At 41.5% G+C, this 18,584-nt stretch overlaps 1 protein-coding gene across 2 annotated transcripts in view; it reads right to left on the bottom strand.

Annotated features, from left to right (window-relative positions):
- LOC1275514 (phospholipid phosphatase 2) overlaps positions 1 to 18,479 on the bottom strand; it is a 51,300-nt gene extending 32,821 nt beyond the window's left edge. The window contains exon 1 of one of the 2 annotated variants that reach the window (XM_061657741.1): positions 18,187 to 18,479. In XM_061657741.1, the coding sequence (XP_061513725.1) occupies positions 18,187 to 18,238 (52 nt within the window). In that variant the 5' untranslated portion in view covers positions 18,239 to 18,479. Of the gene's footprint in view, positions 1 to 2,706; positions 4,884 to 18,186 lie in introns of those variants that run through there. The other variant, XM_061657740.1, reaches the window with a different exon arrangement.
- Positions 18,480 to 18,584: the final 105 nt, after the last annotated feature.

Here is an 18,584-nt window from a genome sequence, read left to right as displayed (position 1 = left end):
AGCGTCGATCGAAAAAGGGTGTCTGCAACTACTAAATCATTTAGCAATAAAATAAAGAAGCACACACACGGGCCAAAAAACACGTATCCCTTCTTCCAGGTGATTTTTATGCACGCGGTGTCCATACAAAGCGGTGCCTAACACCGAAAGCCTTGGGGATATAAAATGTCATAAAAAAACAGCCAAACAATAGCAACCTCCCGAGGGCCCTGAGGCTTCCGAGGATCGCGAAGATGTGCCTAAATGCGACTGATTGCCCGACATCTTTAACGGGAGAGAGAGAAAGCACGAATTAGCAAGGATGTCCCTCTGTCCAACGATACAATAAAACGGCGCAATACGTCAAACGGAGCGACACGTTCGGCGTTTTCCAACAAAAAAAGCCGTTTTTTGGCTTCCGGCACACCACACACCGAACCAGAATTTTGGCAAAATATGTTACCCCCCAAAAAAAACGGTACCTTGTAGGGATCTTGAACGAGCGATGATGCTGCTCGCGCGCTCCTGCGGAGGAATTTTACGATGTACCACAATGGTACCAGCAAAGCGACGTGAAAACTTCGCTTGTTCGATCGGTATCGTAAAAATTGTACAGATTGGTTTCACGATACACACTGGGTATACGAACGAGAGAGAGAGAGAGAAACAATCTCGATCACAGCACGAATGTACTGCGCAGGCAAGATCGTTTAACGACGATTCAAATGTCATAAAAATTAGCAACTACATGGCCAAACTGCCAAAGCAACAGCGAGAGTGGCCGATTTTTTGGTGGTTGTGTCCAATGGTCTTAATTCTTGACGCCGACAACAACAACAACACGGATCAGATCCACTGCAGAGTTTAATAATAAAGAGTTACTGTAGATTTGCAATGCGGTTTTTGCTAGCAGCACACCCTGGAAACACTGGAACATCGAAAACACAACGAGCGGCGGGTATCATCATCCATCAAAAAACAAGGAATGACTCCGCTGCTGCTGCTGACGGTCAAAAGCAGGGCAGTATCTGATAATGGTGATGGTGGAGAAGAAGACCTCGCGAGAATGTCCACGGACGACAAAACGTTCCATGATGATAAGCAGTGCCCGTACCAGGAGACACACACACGGCCCCCGGCCAGTAGAAAGAAGATCCCTGCAGTAAGTAAGCGAACGAACGGCGACAACAACACTGTGCGTCAACGTAATAGGCATTATGTGTGCGCGTGCGTGCGATAGTAGTTGTCTTGAGTCGGGGGTTGTTGTGTTCTTGTTGTTTGGAAGCACGCAAAAAAAGTACAACGCCCAACTATTACGAAACCGGTGTCCAGTGTCCCTGGTGGATATGGCTGGATGCGATACTAAAAGCATGACGATTTTTGTCTCCAAAAAAGTTGCTTTTCCCCTGCTTAAAACAATGTCTCCATCGTCACGTTTCACATATCAATCGAAAGCTTCGAGTCGTCGCGATTTGAAGTAACCACAACAAATTGTCCATACCATCCATTCGGGCCACTTTTGGAAGTGTACTGGCTCCATCATATCGGATCGGAGGGCGAGAGATGGATGTAATCGCTTTACAAATGAGTCTGCTGACAGCAAGCTGTCAGCTGGCACCGATCGGCGCTGTTTTGGGATGTTACAATTTATTGATCTCCTCTTGGGTGCATGAACCGCAAGACGTTGTTGGAGTTGGAAATAATCGCTCCGGGAATTCGGGAACCGAAAACACTGGGCAGAGGGACGATCCAAAAACAGCCCCTTCGATGATCCCGAGCATGTGATTCACGTTGTCACGTATGATGGTCTTTATTTTTGGAAAAGCCAGAGTCAGAAGACGTCCGAGAAAAAAAGTGTCATTGATAAGATTATACATTTACACGCACACATGTGTGCGTTCCTTTCTGAGACTCTTGAACGTTCGGAGCGATCCGGGCGGTCCGAGCTTAAGAGAATAGTTACTACGGAGTGAAGGTTTGTCAGCACAAGAAATCATGTCTGGAGAAGATGGTTCTAATGCAAATGTAATTAATAAAACTGACAAAAAATGTTCATTGAAATACCTCTTTCAGTACTGTTCAGTATTAAAACTAAGGTCCTTGTATTCTTACTCTCCTCCTTTTACAAACATAGAAAAACCATCAAGAATGTTCTAAAAAACGAATTCCAATTCAATTTTGATCCCACAAATTGGCCACTATCTGCACTATACGCACCAGCAACATTGCTTTCCTGTTTGGTCACTAACCATGACAACTTTATCATTTTAATGGACGTCTTTTTTCCACTGCTTGCACTGAACCCTGGTACATGCGGAATATATTTAAAACGCACGGTTAACACTTCACTGGAACAGATGAGATTAGATCGCGACTTGATGTACACGACCGGTCTGGCGGAAGCGAACGAATTTTCACGCACTTTTTCTTCACGCCCCATTCAATGAGCTTAACATCGGATCGGAAGGTCCACTCGAAACCTTTTCGACAGCTAGCAATCGGAAATTAATGCCGTCAACATTTCCGACCAATGTCTGGTAAAGGTAAATGATTCCTTATCAGATCGAGTAATCGATGACAGACCTCACCGTAATAGACCCCGGCAGAACCGGGAGTCGGGAGAGTAAACAGAACCAGAGCGACCCGCTGATGTAGATAACCCCGTTCGGGAATGAAAAAATAGGTGTATTGCAGAGAGTGATCCAAATAAAGATGAAACCAATTTACCTAGCACCAGTATCAATCCGTCAACAGCTACGGGCACCGTGATCCTGGATTTGGCTTTGCCGCATATCTTCTGCGACTCGACGTCCGCCATCTTCGGCGTTCCAGGAGCACACTTGATCCAAACGATTGTGTTGAGGGGTGTTGTGTCTTTTGGCAGTAAGCGCGCTTGTTCTACTTGCTTTAATTCAAGAACTGATCACTGTTTTGCTGAAGATCCGTTTAACAGACCATTGCTTCCGAATAGCTGTGGATGACGTCACGGGAGTTGGACAGTTTCGACAGAGCTGTGACTTCAGCATCTGTGCGCTCTTTTCCAATTTGCTCACGCTGTAGTCTACTACGCAGATCGCACTTTTAAACTCCCTAGGACACACTGCACACCAATCTTCCTTATCACGGGACCACAGCGGGAACACGAAAAGGGTACGACGCACTAAGCCACAAACACCTCACCTAAATGTGGAACATCAGTGCACCGCTCGGTGGCAACAATCTGCACAATCAAACACACTTCCCTTTTGGCAGCGGCTGGAGACACTTTTTTTCTCTAAATTGCAAACTAACAAAAACACCACGCACAGCACACTTTAATGCGGGCGATCTCTTTCCCTCCCTAGATCCCCACACTACTGTGTTGGACTCAAATTGACAGTTGACAACTTTCCAACGCGTTTGGACGAGCAGGCCGCGGCGGCGGCTATGAAACTTTGCACCGCAGGGGCCACTGTTGTGATTGTGCCAATAAACTGATCATACCACAAGGGGCGGGTGGTGGAGGTTGCTATGTTTTGATTGCTCACCGGGACATCACTGAAGGGGGATGATACTTGGCTAGCGAACGGAGCAGACAATAATCACACTCACTCGCGGCTCCACTTGCACAGAGACTGGAATCGCAACTCGCAACCACTACTAAGGCCACTCGTCTGCTGTCACAATTGTCAAAAGTGATTCTACAATTCCACACCAACCGGAACAAGCAATTGGTCCGCGCGGTCCGGGTTCGGCTAAGTATATTAGCTGCAGCGGCAGCCGCAGCAATTGCAAGATTAACGGAAATTAGGTATTAAATACAATCCCCAGCGCTACTTTCGCGACCGTGCGAGGGAACACTGGCAGCATTCAAATCAATTTAAATCGTTACAGCAAGATTTCGTTTGTTTCTCACTGCGTGCTGTAATTGTGCAGCGCTGGACAGAGCTGTTGGCCGCTTTCGGGGAGCGTTTTTCCCCTCGGAACTCGGAACACTCGGCACAAACCACTCCAATTGCCGATTAGGACACAGCGGCGACGACTGCGGCGGAGCGAATGGTATTAATTAATTAACAAAATGTTTCCCGGGGTCCAATTTAAGGCGCCGAAATAACTTATCTCGACCGCGGCAGTGCGCTCGGGCATCGGCAAACCGTTGCCTTGACTGTAGCTGGTGATCTGGTTTGTTTTTACGCGATCGTACACCACACGATCGGTACACTCCACTTATTAGTTGGTGGCTTCACTTATTCGCTTCACTTCTTGCTGCCATCCACCACACAGACCGCTGGAAACTATCGGCACAACATTCGGGGTACGGGGGTTGGTTTTGGTTCTTTTTTCCCCCCGGTTAATTCCTTTCCGGTTTCGGTTCGAGATTGCGCAGTTTCTACACACTCCTAGGACATACGTGTATGATGACCATAAAATGAGTTGAAATTAAGTTAATCACTGCTCCGTAATCTAGTGCTGCTCTACTCGCGCCTTCCGCTGCTCCCCGAACGGTGTAGGCCTCACGATTGCGCGCCGCTCTTGGCAGCTTCGAAATTTGAACTAAAATCACACAAACACACGCTCGCGCTCTCTCGCTCGTTGATAGATTGTGAACGCAATCAAAATAAAAACACACCGTTGCTCACCGATCCCGATTACCGCAACACGAAGGCCTAAACCGGCGATGGGTCGCGGATCGATCTATCTTTCCAATCACTCCACTAACTGGTAGGCATCAGTGCCATAGTCCGGATGGTGCTAGAGCGAATCAATCGAAACAAATACACAACAAAATACACCGCAGGTCCTCACGCGGCAGCCCCCAGAAGGATCGCCGTTGTCTCTGGCCCGGCTGTTTATAAAAACGATGTACGAGCGCATGCACACGCGTGTTCACCGCTAGACTTCACGCACGAGAATGAACGAGCGAATGAATCGGCGGCAGCTTGCGTTGCATTTTCTAGCCAGCGCTGATGGGTGGCAAAGGCCAGGGCTGTCAAACTTTCGAAACGGTTCGCAGCAATGGTTTGTAATTTAAAGATGGATCAAATAACGAATAATCGAATTTTTACAATAAATTAAGAAAATTGGGTTAAATAAAAAGAGTATTGTATTAAGCTTACAAACACAAATGGAACCTTAATTTTCTAGGTGTAAAGATACATGATTTCAAACTTAAAGCGCATGTTTTGTATATAAATTACAATTTCGTTTAAAAGCCTTCAATAATTGATATGCGTAAGAAAATTGAGTTATTGAAAATGAGAAGCAATTATTTTTAACTCTTGTTGACAGTATGTTTTTATTTAGAGGGATCGGCTTCAGCAGTTTTTCTTGCACAGTACAATAAAAAAACTTTCAACCGTGATGGCCAAAACAGGGAACCAACTTCCACGACGAAAGCGGACATCGTGTGGCAGTTTGTGGATGTCGGAGAAGTCCGTTCCGGCATCTACAACATCTTGACACTATTAAACAACAATCAATGCATCTATAGAAATCCTGTATTCAAATGGCCTACGACCCTGAGCGACTTGAAGTTTCAAAGGAAGCTGAAGACCGAGGGAAAAGTGGCTACATCAGTGCAGTCAAAAAGCCAAACAGTGAAAAAATAAATGTGAAACATGAACAGCGGGAAGCGGGAATTGCGCCCACTGGTTTTAGAGCTGCAAACAATTACGCCACAACTCAAAACGATTATTTTAAGAGATGAAGCGGTTATATCTCGATGTGAAGTCAGCGAACCGGTCCAACATTGCCCAGCTGCGTCCCATCCAGAATTTCTGCCATGGTTGGTGCATGTAAAAGATCTACTCATACAATTTTGTCGCAAATACTAAGGAGGAATTGATAAAAATCGAAGGTAGAACATAAAAAAACATGCCTACACGAATGTCTACATCCAACATAGCGAAAATTCCGGACAAATAACGGAAGGCAGCTCGCAAGGTCGTAGATTCATTTTTGGCAGGTAAGTTTAAATCATTACTTTTCAAGGAAAGTTTATGAAAAGCAATTATCTGTCTTAGCTATGGTCATATAAATTTTTTTTTAATTCAAATGCTGATAATAATAATTTCAAGAATATCTAAAAATAATCAAGCGGCATGAGTTTTGACATGCCTGCTCTTTCTGTTTGTAATCAGTTGTTTTTATTTATCGCTGAGTTCCTGCACCTTGTGAGTACCATTCATAAAATAAGCACACAAATAAGTACAATGCACAAGATTCGTAGGATTGAATGCACTTTTATTTTTTTAGAACCTAATAAACTTATGATTTTAATGCTTGAGGAATTGTTTTTAAACGATGTAGCTATGTATTCGCAGTTCAATATTATTTTTTTCCTGTGGGTATTTTCCAGCCTATAATATCCCACTTAACAATTTATTTATTTTGTTGTGTCATCTGTGCCAAACAAGACATCGTTCAAATTTATAATCTACTCCGAACCTTCGCACTGCGTGCGCATGATAGAAACTATGATCCTCCTACACTGAATGTGTCAAGTCACTTGTACCATCATATAAATTAGTTCGTCTAATCTAGGTGTGTAACGGTTGAAATGTTTACCATGGTCAAATATTGTCCCTTGTCTGCAGCGTGATCGTCCGGATTCCGGTGTCATATGCCAGATAAAAAAATATGCCCTTCCGTATCCACACTATCACTGACATCTCAGGTACGAAGAGAGTCACTCTCTTGTGTGGCTCGACCGTGTCACCAACGTCCTATTCCGCTTCTTCTTGCCAAAACAAACCGTTTGATGTTGGCGCATTGCCTACCGTTGAGGGTTAGGGCACGCAAGGTGTGTGTGCGAGCTTCCTTTCGCATGGGGTTTAACTACCTGAACGCATCTCACCTTTGACCCATGATTATCGCAAGGCGTAAAGCTGCTGGAAATAGATACACATACAAAAAAGGAAGAAGAAAAAAAAGATCTTCACAAATCGGGATCATTTATACTCGCCCTATTATTGCGCGTAACGTTTCACTGACTTTCCCATGAGGAGGTCGTCATATCGACGAGACTGTACTTTGGTGGATGATGTACACACACATCGTTCTTTTCAAAATATGAAAAGAAAATGATTAAATCACAAAGAATGTCATTACATTCTGGAGGATGAAAGGAGGAGGTCTTGAGACTCATCATCATTCCCCAACGGCTTCCACAATCACCTTTAGGAAGGCGTGGAACGCCTTAAGAACGGCCAAAAATCATCAAAAACCTTCGGGAACCGGTAGAAAAGGAACAGAAAAGGTCGAACAACACACCACCATCTCGTCTCGTTGAAGGTTGATTTACGGACCTCAACAACCCGGACCGGGATAATAACAACTTTGAACCGAATCGGGCAAGCCGACATATGATCGAACGCGATGGATCGAACGAATGGATTTGGTATCGGGTGAATTGAAATGGACAGTTTAATACACGCTATAAAAACAAGAAAGCATACAAATCTTCCCATCCCCTCGGCAGACATTTACAAGGGGTTTGGTACGGCTGTACGCTCCAATGTTTTTGAATAATAAGATCCATTCGTATTACAATAACTATCTGATGCAAGAACAACACAGCGCCACATTTTTACAGATGCATGCATTGCAGATGCACTTACACCAACAGGGAGGGGAGGCACGTGGATATCGTAATGAAAATAAAATAAGATTGGCCCATGCTGAGCTGTAGCTATGTAGCAGCACGAATGATCATCATTGTAGACATGATCTACAATCGACTCGTTTTGCACATTTCCAGCGCCTATATCGCCCTCACCATATGTGCCAATTTTCCAATCGCTTCCAGCTGTGTGAATAATCGCGTGATGGGCGGAAAATGTCCTCCCGATTCACACACGAGCCCTCTAGTAGCCCATTAACTGTTACGACATTTCCGGACCGATCGCAGCACAACCCGTTGACACTTGAATGCAACTGCAAACGTACACCGTACTTGCCATAAGGTGACGATACGCCCATAACACCCATTTCGGACACGGGTGGAAAAGTGTACGTTCGCTACCGGTTTAATAGAAACTGACAAGACCGACCAGACCATCTATTACTGCGTCCTCAACACCTTCGATTAAGCCGGACCCCGCTGGCTGGCTGATGATCGTGAATTCAAACTCGTAAACTCGTGGCACTCCCTGGTCAAGCGAAGGGAAAATCGCATCGACCGAAAGGATGCAGCACGCGGCTGGTGTCGTAAAACGGTGTCGCAATTAGTCTTGTAAGCGTAAGGACAGTACCGGGTGAAGGTGGTGCCGTAATGTGATACGCCCACGGGATGGAGCGGCAAATGCGGGAGGAATGGTAGTAAAAAATGCACCTCGAAGAGTGTAATAAATTCGTACCAGTATTCTATTATTCCAAACATTAAAATTTAATTAAATCAAGCTGTAATAGGCCAATATAATGGAATGATTTAATATTTGCCATAAAGTATATAAGCAAACAAAACAATCATAAATTATGAATAATAGATCAAATAAATTACTTACTAAAGATGCCACAAGAAACACATCAAACGAATGTAAACCCAACAAGATCGTTAAACACAAAAAATGAAGAAAATAAATTCTTTCTAATTAACCCTGGAATAGTTATTACAATATAGGAAATAAGTAGATAAATTAATAAGTTCATAACTGTGGACTTCATCATATCTAAAATAAAATTCTAGTAAAGGATGATAAGGGTAACTTTCCAGCGATTGAGTTTACATCCATAGAATGGCAACTACATCGGTTATGGAAAATGCAACGGTGTTTAGTTTTGAGTGTTTTGAATGGTATGGAGACGAATGATACAAGTTACTGTCAGAATTCAATAGTTAGAATAGAACGCTATTTAGTTGGCATGATTTTTAGTTAAACGCTCGATAAGAACAGTTACTACAACAAATAATCTTATTTTAGGGGTAGATTTGAATGGGACCAGGATCAGTTCCAGGACCAATATGGGTTGAGTGTTCTGGTATGGGTTCAGAATCAATTCCAAGGCCGGTGCAGCTTTGGGTTCAGTGCCAGGACCGGTATAGGGTGAAGATCAATTCCTGGCGCGGTATATTAGATCGGGAGCAATTCTATGACCGGTATGGTGTCAGGATCAATTCCAGGGCCAGAGTAGGTTTTAGAATCGACATGGGTTTGGAATCTGTTCCAGGATCGCTATCTGTTCTGATTCAGTTTCTCCTAATGTGTCCCACGGAGTTAAAAATCGCATGGAATTTAAAAATCCGTTGTCTTTAAAAATCGCATATAACCTAAGCTTATTAAATACCTCAGAAATTATCTTGCATTGCCCTGTAACCGGGCCAAATTAACTAGTGAGAATGAATTGATTTCAGTTAAAAACGAAAAAAATTAAAATAATACAAAAACCATTCATAGGAGAGTTAAGATGATAAAGAAACATGATCAAAACTTAAAAGAATAGTTTAATGTTTTTACATTGTGCGTTTGATACAGCGTTCCTCGTAGCCAAGCATTCCCGAAAAACTCCAATAAAGTGCACAGGAAAACGATCACCAAGATGGTCTAATTTAATAATTCATTATTCAATTAATACCTTCATTAGAAGGAACTTTTAGTTAGTTTAGTTAATTTTCACGTTGGTTATGTACTTTATTAATTCTACAACCGTAAAAACCCCCTGTTTTTTAAATTAAGTTTAAAAAATGGAAATGAAATACAATAGAACTCGCCGAGCAAAACAAGAACTGGAAAACAAGTAACATTTCCCTTGTAACAGCAAACCATGCTGTGTTTGTGTTGCACATTAACAGACAGTTGTTTTCGGTCATGTTTTTTGTTTTATTTTCTATTTCTTCCTCTTCCTTGTTTTCTTCCTCAACAAAAAAAATGTACAAACAAAACCTACCGACAGGCATCATAAAACTCACTCCATGTTCAGCGAATTTGTCTTGTAACTCATCAACGGGAGCAATAAATTGAAGGCGAAATGAAATAATCAAAACCATCATCTCGACTGAGACCCCATCGTGCCCATCGAAGAACGCTATTCGGGGCGGACACGGTTAGACCCCGAACCCGAAAAGCCTAAAAACTAATGACCCTTCAGATGGGTACACACAAACACAAGGAAATGTGGTAAGAACAACTAAAAATGACGTCGTCTTCATGAGGCCAATACCGCGCGCCACAATGTGTCCACACGGTTTGGTTGATGCTTATCGCATTGCATGGAAGAAATGGTTCACTCGTTGTTTTTTTGTTACTGGAGAGGTTGACACGCTTCTTTTTTGTCGCCTGTCGACAACAGCACGCCAAACAAATTGGCTACCGCCCCACTTTGGCCCAACGCTCGATGTCCACTGGCGTAGATCTACCGTACCGGGGACGACCGCACTCTCTTTCTCTCGGTGTCAGAAGATCTCGGTTACGATCTCGAGATCGTCTGGGGTTGAGTTCTTTGGGGATCGAGAGAGCGGAAAGCATGACCCCCGAGGTCGGATGGTGTTTGTGGCTGCCAACGGTCCAATTAAAACCCCACGCCATAATGGAATAATAAGGGTCTAGCCAGTCGAGTGGCTTGACTTCTAACCTCGGACTTCCATTCCATGCCAGCCACAGCCAATGTCCTGCCTGCCTTGCAGCGAGTCTCAAGCAGGAGATGGAGGAGGAGTAGGAAATGCGTAAGCCTGGTAAGCGGATCGTGACCATGTCATTTTTCATGTGATTAAAATAAACTCATCCCTAGCATGACCTTCCCTTTTCCTGCGCGGGGGGACGGACGTACCCCTCGGTGGTAAGGAAATTAAGAAAAGGGAAGAAAATAAATAGACAATGACTTGCTGCTGACAGCTGGAGTGTGTGTGTGTGTGGATGAAAACACGGTACATGTTATGAGGCATGAGTGGCGTCGAAGATCATGTCGATCACTATTTGTACATGAGTTACACGTACAAGAAGTGTTAGCATCAAGATAACTCCATAATAAGCCGGCAACCTGAGAAGAGGGGGAGCATGAAAGCTCGAGAGCTATTAATAAATTCCACATGGAAGTTTAAATGCCCAATATAGCACGTGTCCTTTTAAGTGAAGCCGTAGAAATACTATTGATATTGATTTATAATTGTACATTTATTGAATAGACAAATAACCTCAGTATTAGTTCAATAAAATAGAATATCAGTAACATTTTTCCATCTTAAATAAGGCTAATCAAGACAATTGAATATAAATGTATAAGAATAACTAAGTATGGAAGAATAAGTTAACAAATATCAAACAAAAAAATAAATAAATGAAATATAAAAGAAACAACAATAAACTAACTAAACAAATAAGAGAACAAAATTCTAATAAAAAAGAAGAAAAAGAAGAAACTGAAGAGTCAGACATTTAATAAAGAACTGTATAATATGAAACAAATAAATGAATAAATATCAAATTACTATGCAAAAATATAAAAGAAAGATTAATAAACCAACATCAATAGGAACGCATAAAAGGAAATAATTATGAATAAAGGATAACACATTGAAGCAACAGTTAAAATTGCGACAATTGCCCTTCTTGATCGACTCAATAACGCCCCTCATCGATCAGAAGCAGAACCCATGGAAGTGAATTGAAATTTGTTTAATTTGCTTCTGAAAAACAAACAGGGCAACCGTAATGGAACCTCCGCGCGCGGTTAAGTACCCCCGCCCATAATGAATCATGCTCCCCGCACACTACCCCACACTCGGAAGCGATTTGTTAACCGTTGGTTGGCTCTTGCTAGCAAAAAGGCAAATCGTGTGAGCGGTTCAATTTCATTTAGCCACCAGTTGTTCTGCTTTTACTGCGTAAGTAGTTCGTTGCGTAACGCACGAGGCAGACGAGGTTATTGATTACGCGCCAGGCAGGGCAGGCAGGCAGCAAAAACAGTGGCGCACAAGAACGGAACCTCATATTGTCAATCAATACGTGTGGGGAGGGTTATGTTGCTGTACGAGTCGATGAGGTTGTATGGTGGTGGTGCGTCTTCGCTCGATGTGTTGCAAGAAAACTCGGTGAAGCTCGAATTTAGCTCGCAACCGCAACAACCGCGCCTTTACAAGGACACTAAAACCAAAACGAAAGCTTACGGCTAGAGTTACGCAGGCTGTACTAGAGTTGTTACAATCTATCAAACGCCTAGCATTCTATCAGGTGCAGTAATGATGAAGTTTAATGCAAAATGTATGTATAAATAATTGTTTCAAAATACTAACATCAATTGTATCAGGAGAGCCGACAAATTGAATGACTGAAGACGTAAATTCAGTAAATTTGCAATATAAAAATACATCTGATTGTAAGACTATCAAAAGATAAGATAAAAGAAAATATAATTGAACTTACTTGCTTACTTACTACACTTGAAAATTGGTTAAAATTAGAAATATTGTTAAATGTAACTGAACAAATTAAGTTTAACTCAAAACTCCGATATTTTAAATTTGCTAATATATGAGAATATGTGACTTAAGATGTCTCCACGTAACACGAGAACCAACTATGGGGCCTTTCAAGATACTAAGCAGTTTTTTTTTACATGGAGTTTGACAGTTCTCGGCTGAAATCATGTCAACACACCATACAAAACCACGCACAAAACTAGCCTACGATTTTCAGCCTAGATTATTTCAGCCTCAAAGCTAGAATTAGATTCGAGTACCTGCTCGAAATAATGTCAAAACAAGGTGGTGTTTTCATTTATCCCAAGGTGCATTAAAGAGATCAGGTGGTGGATTCTATAATCAAAGTATATGTAGATCAGGTGATCTCGTCCTATCTTCTTCTTCTTCTTCTTTGGCTCAACAACCGATGTCGGTCAAGGCCTGCCTGTACCCACTTGTGGGCTTGGCTTTCAGTGACTAATTGATTCCCCCCCCATATCAGGATAGTCAATCCTACGTATGGCGACGCGGTCTATTTGGGGATTGAACCCATGACGGGCATGTTGTTAAGTCGTACGAGTTGACGACTGTACTACGAGACCGGATCAAGATCTCGTCCTATATAGTTTGACAACTAATTTCTCAATAAAATTAATTTCCACAGATAACGGATCGTTTTTCATTGCACCACATCCGTAGCAGATATTGGGTCTTCTCAACGAAGATGTTGTATCGAAACAAAAATGGATTTTAGGTTAGGATTGACAGATATTTCCCATAATGTCACCCAGCAAAAGAGATAAAAATCAACCTTCTAAATGCATACACCTTGAGATAAGCACACCTGTATATTATACCCACTTTGATAGCTGCTCGAAAACTGCTATACAATGCAAACAGTTGACAGGTTGAAATCTCAGTTTACGGCCTTAAAAGGGAAAAGGGCCCTATATTGACGTTTATTATCCGTTGCTCTATTTCAAATTTTATCAATTGATAGCGGAATTTGGGGCAAGTGTGCCATACGGGGCAAGAGTGCCACCAAGCATTTTTCCTTAAAAACTTTAGTTTAATGATCAATTGTGTATACAGTTGGTTGCTTTCCAATGACTAAGTATTCTGAACCTAATTTCATGTAGACCAATCATTATTTCCCATTGTTTTGAACTTATTTATATTGAGTTTCAAAATAGAGCAGAATATTATAATTTTTTAATCCAACCAAATAAGCTCTCAAAAATCATCATCAATCGAACAATCAACCGAGAAAATATTTACACCACCGTATAGCTGAGAAAACGTGTAATTTTTTGTGGGGTTAGTTGAAAAAAAACCTTTTTTTTGTCACTGAAAAATTCAATTTCAAAAAAGTTACAACTTTTGTGGCAAGTGTGCCATCTCTGTTTGGGACAAGTGTGCCACCATCTTTCAGAGGCGCGAGCTGTCAAAAATGTAAACATTGTTGTAGCGTGCTGCGGAATGGTGCGCTATTGTGAGCGGATTCCACGCCAGAAAAACAGAACAGTAACAAACCATATTGTGGTACAATTGGTGGTCAAAAAGGGTTCATTGGTGACTAAACATGTAGGAATACATACACTAGTGGTACAAACGTAATAATTTCCAATTATCTAAGAAATACGGTTATTTTAACCAGGTGGCCGTCTTGCCCCATACGAGTGGCACTCTTGCCCCATAGCCCAAAAAAGAACGTCTTTTTGGATCATTTTTAAAACATTTCAAAAACTGTTTTGTTTGCACTTTTTACAAGTGAAACTCATTTATAAGTGAGGAAATAGATGTAAAATGGTTATGAGATTTAAATCGGCTTTTGAAAAACATGTTTTAATGAGTTATAACTTGAAATGCTTAAGGTGGCACACTTGCCCCAAGTTCCGCTAAGTACCATTCATTATTACTACTAAAATAATGAGAATAAAACCATTTGCAGCACAAAAGAAGTTTGCTTTGGACCTTAGCATGCTGAGCAGAGCTAAAAATAGTTCATTTTAATTTATTTTTATGATGCCATCATATTTATTTCGCACTTTATGTTGAAACGAATGAATAATATTGCCGTCTGCCGTTACATAAAATCTCAGCCAATCCATTATTCCGGATAAAACCCCACTACTCGAAAACAAAAACATCTACATAAACGGTTGCCAAGTGCATGGGATTTATGGCGTTGGGGCGGCTCCCTTAACCCCAAACACATTAAACCCATATGCACTTTATGCCTCGGCCCCAGCCCGCCCCAAACGGTAGCGAACACATGATTGAAGTGTGTGGATCGATTGCATCGTGTTTTATCTCGAGTGAGCAAAAACTGAGCGCTCCTCAGCTCCTCCCCAGCACCAGCACCTAAGATAATAAATTAATCAACGATGCAGGCCGTGAAGTGTGGGCGCTTTAATGCGTTCCCTGGGGGTGCTCTGGTACGGATTCAAGACTAATGCTTCCAAGCTGAACGGACGGATGAGTGGGGGGGGGGGGGGAGTTTGAGAGCATAATTGTTGCGCACTCCAAAAAGCAACGCACTCGAACAGGAAATGGATTAGATAATTGAATTGCTGCTCCGGCACCAACCCGAAGTGCCACAACTGTGGCCGGGCAATGCTTGTTAGACGGCATTTAGTTTATCTGGCAAACACTTCTGACCGCTTGCAGCTTCTGGTGCTGGTGCTTCATCTTGAGAAAACCAGACAACGACGGCTGGCTGATCCAATCGCAACTCTGTATCAAAAGCCCATTACCGATCGAACATGGATGGGGGATGGGCAAACGCGACAAGAGTCACGATCCCGCCCGGCTCTTGATGCATTGATTGAATGCATTAATGCACTCGTATGTAGGGTGGGTTCATTGATCGGATGTCGAACCCAGATCGAAATCGAGAACTAACGTTTCCTTTTTCCAAACCGCCCAAGGGCATGCTACTTCTTTCTTTGTTGAGCGTTGTATTTATTGTAAGAAAAGCGACACCATTTCCTATTTCTAGTTCCACAGCTTCACCGAGGAAGCTTTAGCAGCAGGGGAGCACGCAGCTAAGCTAGGTTGGGTTTAATATTTCCTTCCCCAGTGGGCTCCTGCTGAGGGCTACCAGCTTGGGGTCAGCCTTTCCACTCGATAGGCATCTCGCACGCCGATTTATGATGCTAATAGGTGAAGATGACAAACGTAAAATCACACAAACAACCCCCCCCCCCACCCCCCCTCACTCACCCTTACAGATAAAAGCACTTCAAAATGCACGCCAGCAGCGTTCGATAAAACACATCAATTTATAATCCTACGAATGACACCTGAATTCCGTACGTTTGCGGGCGGTCCAACACTGGCGGTGTTGGTTTACGAGTGGGAGGTTTTTTCAAACGCCCTTCCGTACCGATCATTTCCCGAAGTGATGTACGATCAGTTTCGGGTGTTTATTGTGGGTGTGTTTCCAGAATTTGCATAGAAATTGAATAGAAATATGAAATCAAACACTCAAACTAAGTAATGGCGAGCGATTCACGTTTCGGGTGTAGTAAAACGTTGAAATTAAAGGGCTAATTTGAATAAATTATGCGGGCTCACACGGTAAATAATAATTTTAACGAAATGACCAATAAACATTGCACATTATGTTTACGGGAAATTAATGTGGATATAAATGATGTTAGAACTTTTATGGTAATGATTATTTATTTCAAATTACTTTATTAACTTTACAATGAACATAAAAAGGGCTTTGTTAATATCAGCAATATTTTAGATCGAGCTCTTGTAGTTTCAAATATTTCATAGAATCATCATACTTTATACTGATGGGGTTACCAATTTGGCTCTTTATGTGGCCTCTTATATTCTACGGGTAGTTTTTTTTAAATAGATTTTAGCTCTTTAAATCACACAGTTAGCTGATCGCTGGTCTAGACCTCTATCCAACTATTTATCTACCTTTCTCGACCATTGAATTAAAATAACAAATACTATCATACTTCCTCCGGATTCTATCATATTCCTCAGTTATATGTTTTAAATACAGTCAAAGTAATGGCATTATCATCTTTTTTTTAACACTCAGTTCGACAAATTTAAGAACCCTTGTTATGCTAGTTAAAGTATTGAATAATGTACTTGCTTTCCGCATTTCTCTTATTTGATTCTCAATGCTTTCTTATGGTGGAAAAAATAAAACTTGGACCCACAGATAACAAAAATGAAATTAAATGTAATTGAATGAATGCATTTTTGCCAAACAATTCACTAAAAGATAAAACCGTTAAAACGATAATTTAAATAAATTAACTAACACATGTTGTTGTTTTGTTAGATACAAAACCCTAAAATAGCAAAGCAAAATAATTTTGCAATGAAATCAAAAACAGCAAAAAGCAAACATACAAAAAAGCAGAAAATGTTAATGAATCATTAAAAATCAGACAAAACAGTAAAAAATCAAGCCATAATATGCTGAAAGGACAGCAAATATAAAACTATAACCAAAAAATATATATATATATTAATTTTAACAATAATATAAATATAAAACCAAATATAAACAAAAAAATGGAGTATAAATGTAATTACAATCCACACAAAATATAAAAATATAGATTATGTTCCAAATTAAATATAGTTTTTGTTTTTCAATAAAACTGGAAACATAACCTAATATGCTTGGTATCACAAGAAGCCGTCATACTCCAAATTCAATAAATGAATAAATAAAACTGCAAAAATCTATAATTTATGTCTGTATGGCAAAGAAATTCAATCTTAAATTGAATTACATTTTAAATGGGATTGCACTACCTGTGTGACTAAATACAAAAACGATAGAGAAAGTCGGATACATTCCCCTTGTTAAAGATATTCCTTCTCTGTCCACTTGCACCATAAAAAAACACACACTAAACACCTGTTACACGTGACGAAAAGCAATACGATTCAACGACAATTACCCCATTCCAGCATGGATCATTAGATTTTACCATGAATGATCGTTGGATCGCCAATACAAGACAAAAAACATCATGCATCTCTGCTGCGGTTCATTTGTTTTCCAGCTCAATGCAATCCAACATAGCACACACAGGCCCAAGGGTGGTATGCATATAGTAAAAAGAAAAGAACCTGGCCTGCGTACACCGCAAATAGACGGCCACCGTCAATTGCCCAGCATACCACCACAGGCGCATCCGCACGAAACGATCTTAATGGATTTCTTCTCGCCTTGCGCTGCGCTGTTGGGTTAATGTTGGTGAACCAATGTTCTGTCCAACGAATTTTGTGTAGGGGTTATTGTTTTTTTTTGTTGCGGTTTGATGGTTTCTAATGGTTGCTTCTTTTTTCATTTTGCTTTCAGCGATCGTGTCGATCGGTCATCGGAAACACCGCTATCCTACCGCTATTGAGGTTAATAACATCATGTTTATGCTTTCGCCAAAATGGGGTGGGTTAGGTTTTGTTAGAAAACCGGTCAATCGAACCGCAAAAAAAAATCCCCAAAAATCCCACTCTCTCACACACACCAAGACGAATAGTACAATAGAAGCGGCATAGATCGGTTTTAATTGAAGCAAATAATCCAATCGTTGACCTGCTGCTGTACATTGCGCTTAAAACATGTGGCAACTAGATTTGAATTCACTTGCGCAACCTGTTGATAAGAAATTGTTGCTATTTTTCGTCTAAGGGGTAGATGCTTATCGGGAAGAAAACGAGATATAGCGAGCATGAATCGATATCGCGTTGCTGCAAGTCATTGCTTACAGCCGCCACACGATGGGGAAGCACTTTTTTAATCGATGAAATTTGATAACACTGGAAAGCCGCCGCATGCTTACCTGCATAGAACGATCGCCGTAGCACCTTCGTCTGTTGCATTTTGAACTGCATTCAAACCAACACACACCAGCACGTTGCCCTTATATTGCACCAGCACCCGGTTTAAATGGGTTCCCTTTTTGAGGCGAAATCGATCACTTCCAGATCAAACCACCGCCACAACGGGGAGTGCACGAATTGCGCTAAAAACACAGCCGGTCAAGGTAATAAATACATATTTCACCATCAACTTTGCGTAATCGCCACCACTAAACACTAATCGTTCTGGACTTGGGTCGCGAAATACGCGAAAACTTCAATTGCAAACACACACACACGCACACAGATCGCTGTTGACAGATCGCAGGGCAGGGTTTTTCGACGCTTGGAAAGAAATGCTAGTTTTGGCAAAGAAAGT

This window comes from Anopheles gambiae, chromosome 3 (assembly GCF_943734735.2).
Source record: "Anopheles gambiae chromosome 3, idAnoGambNW_F1_1, whole genome shotgun sequence".
NCBI classification, from domain to species: domain Eukaryota; kingdom Metazoa; phylum Arthropoda; class Insecta; order Diptera; family Culicidae; genus Anopheles; species Anopheles gambiae.
The sequence above is the reverse complement of the archived record's forward strand: the minus strand, read 5'-3'. Positions and strand labels throughout refer to the sequence as shown.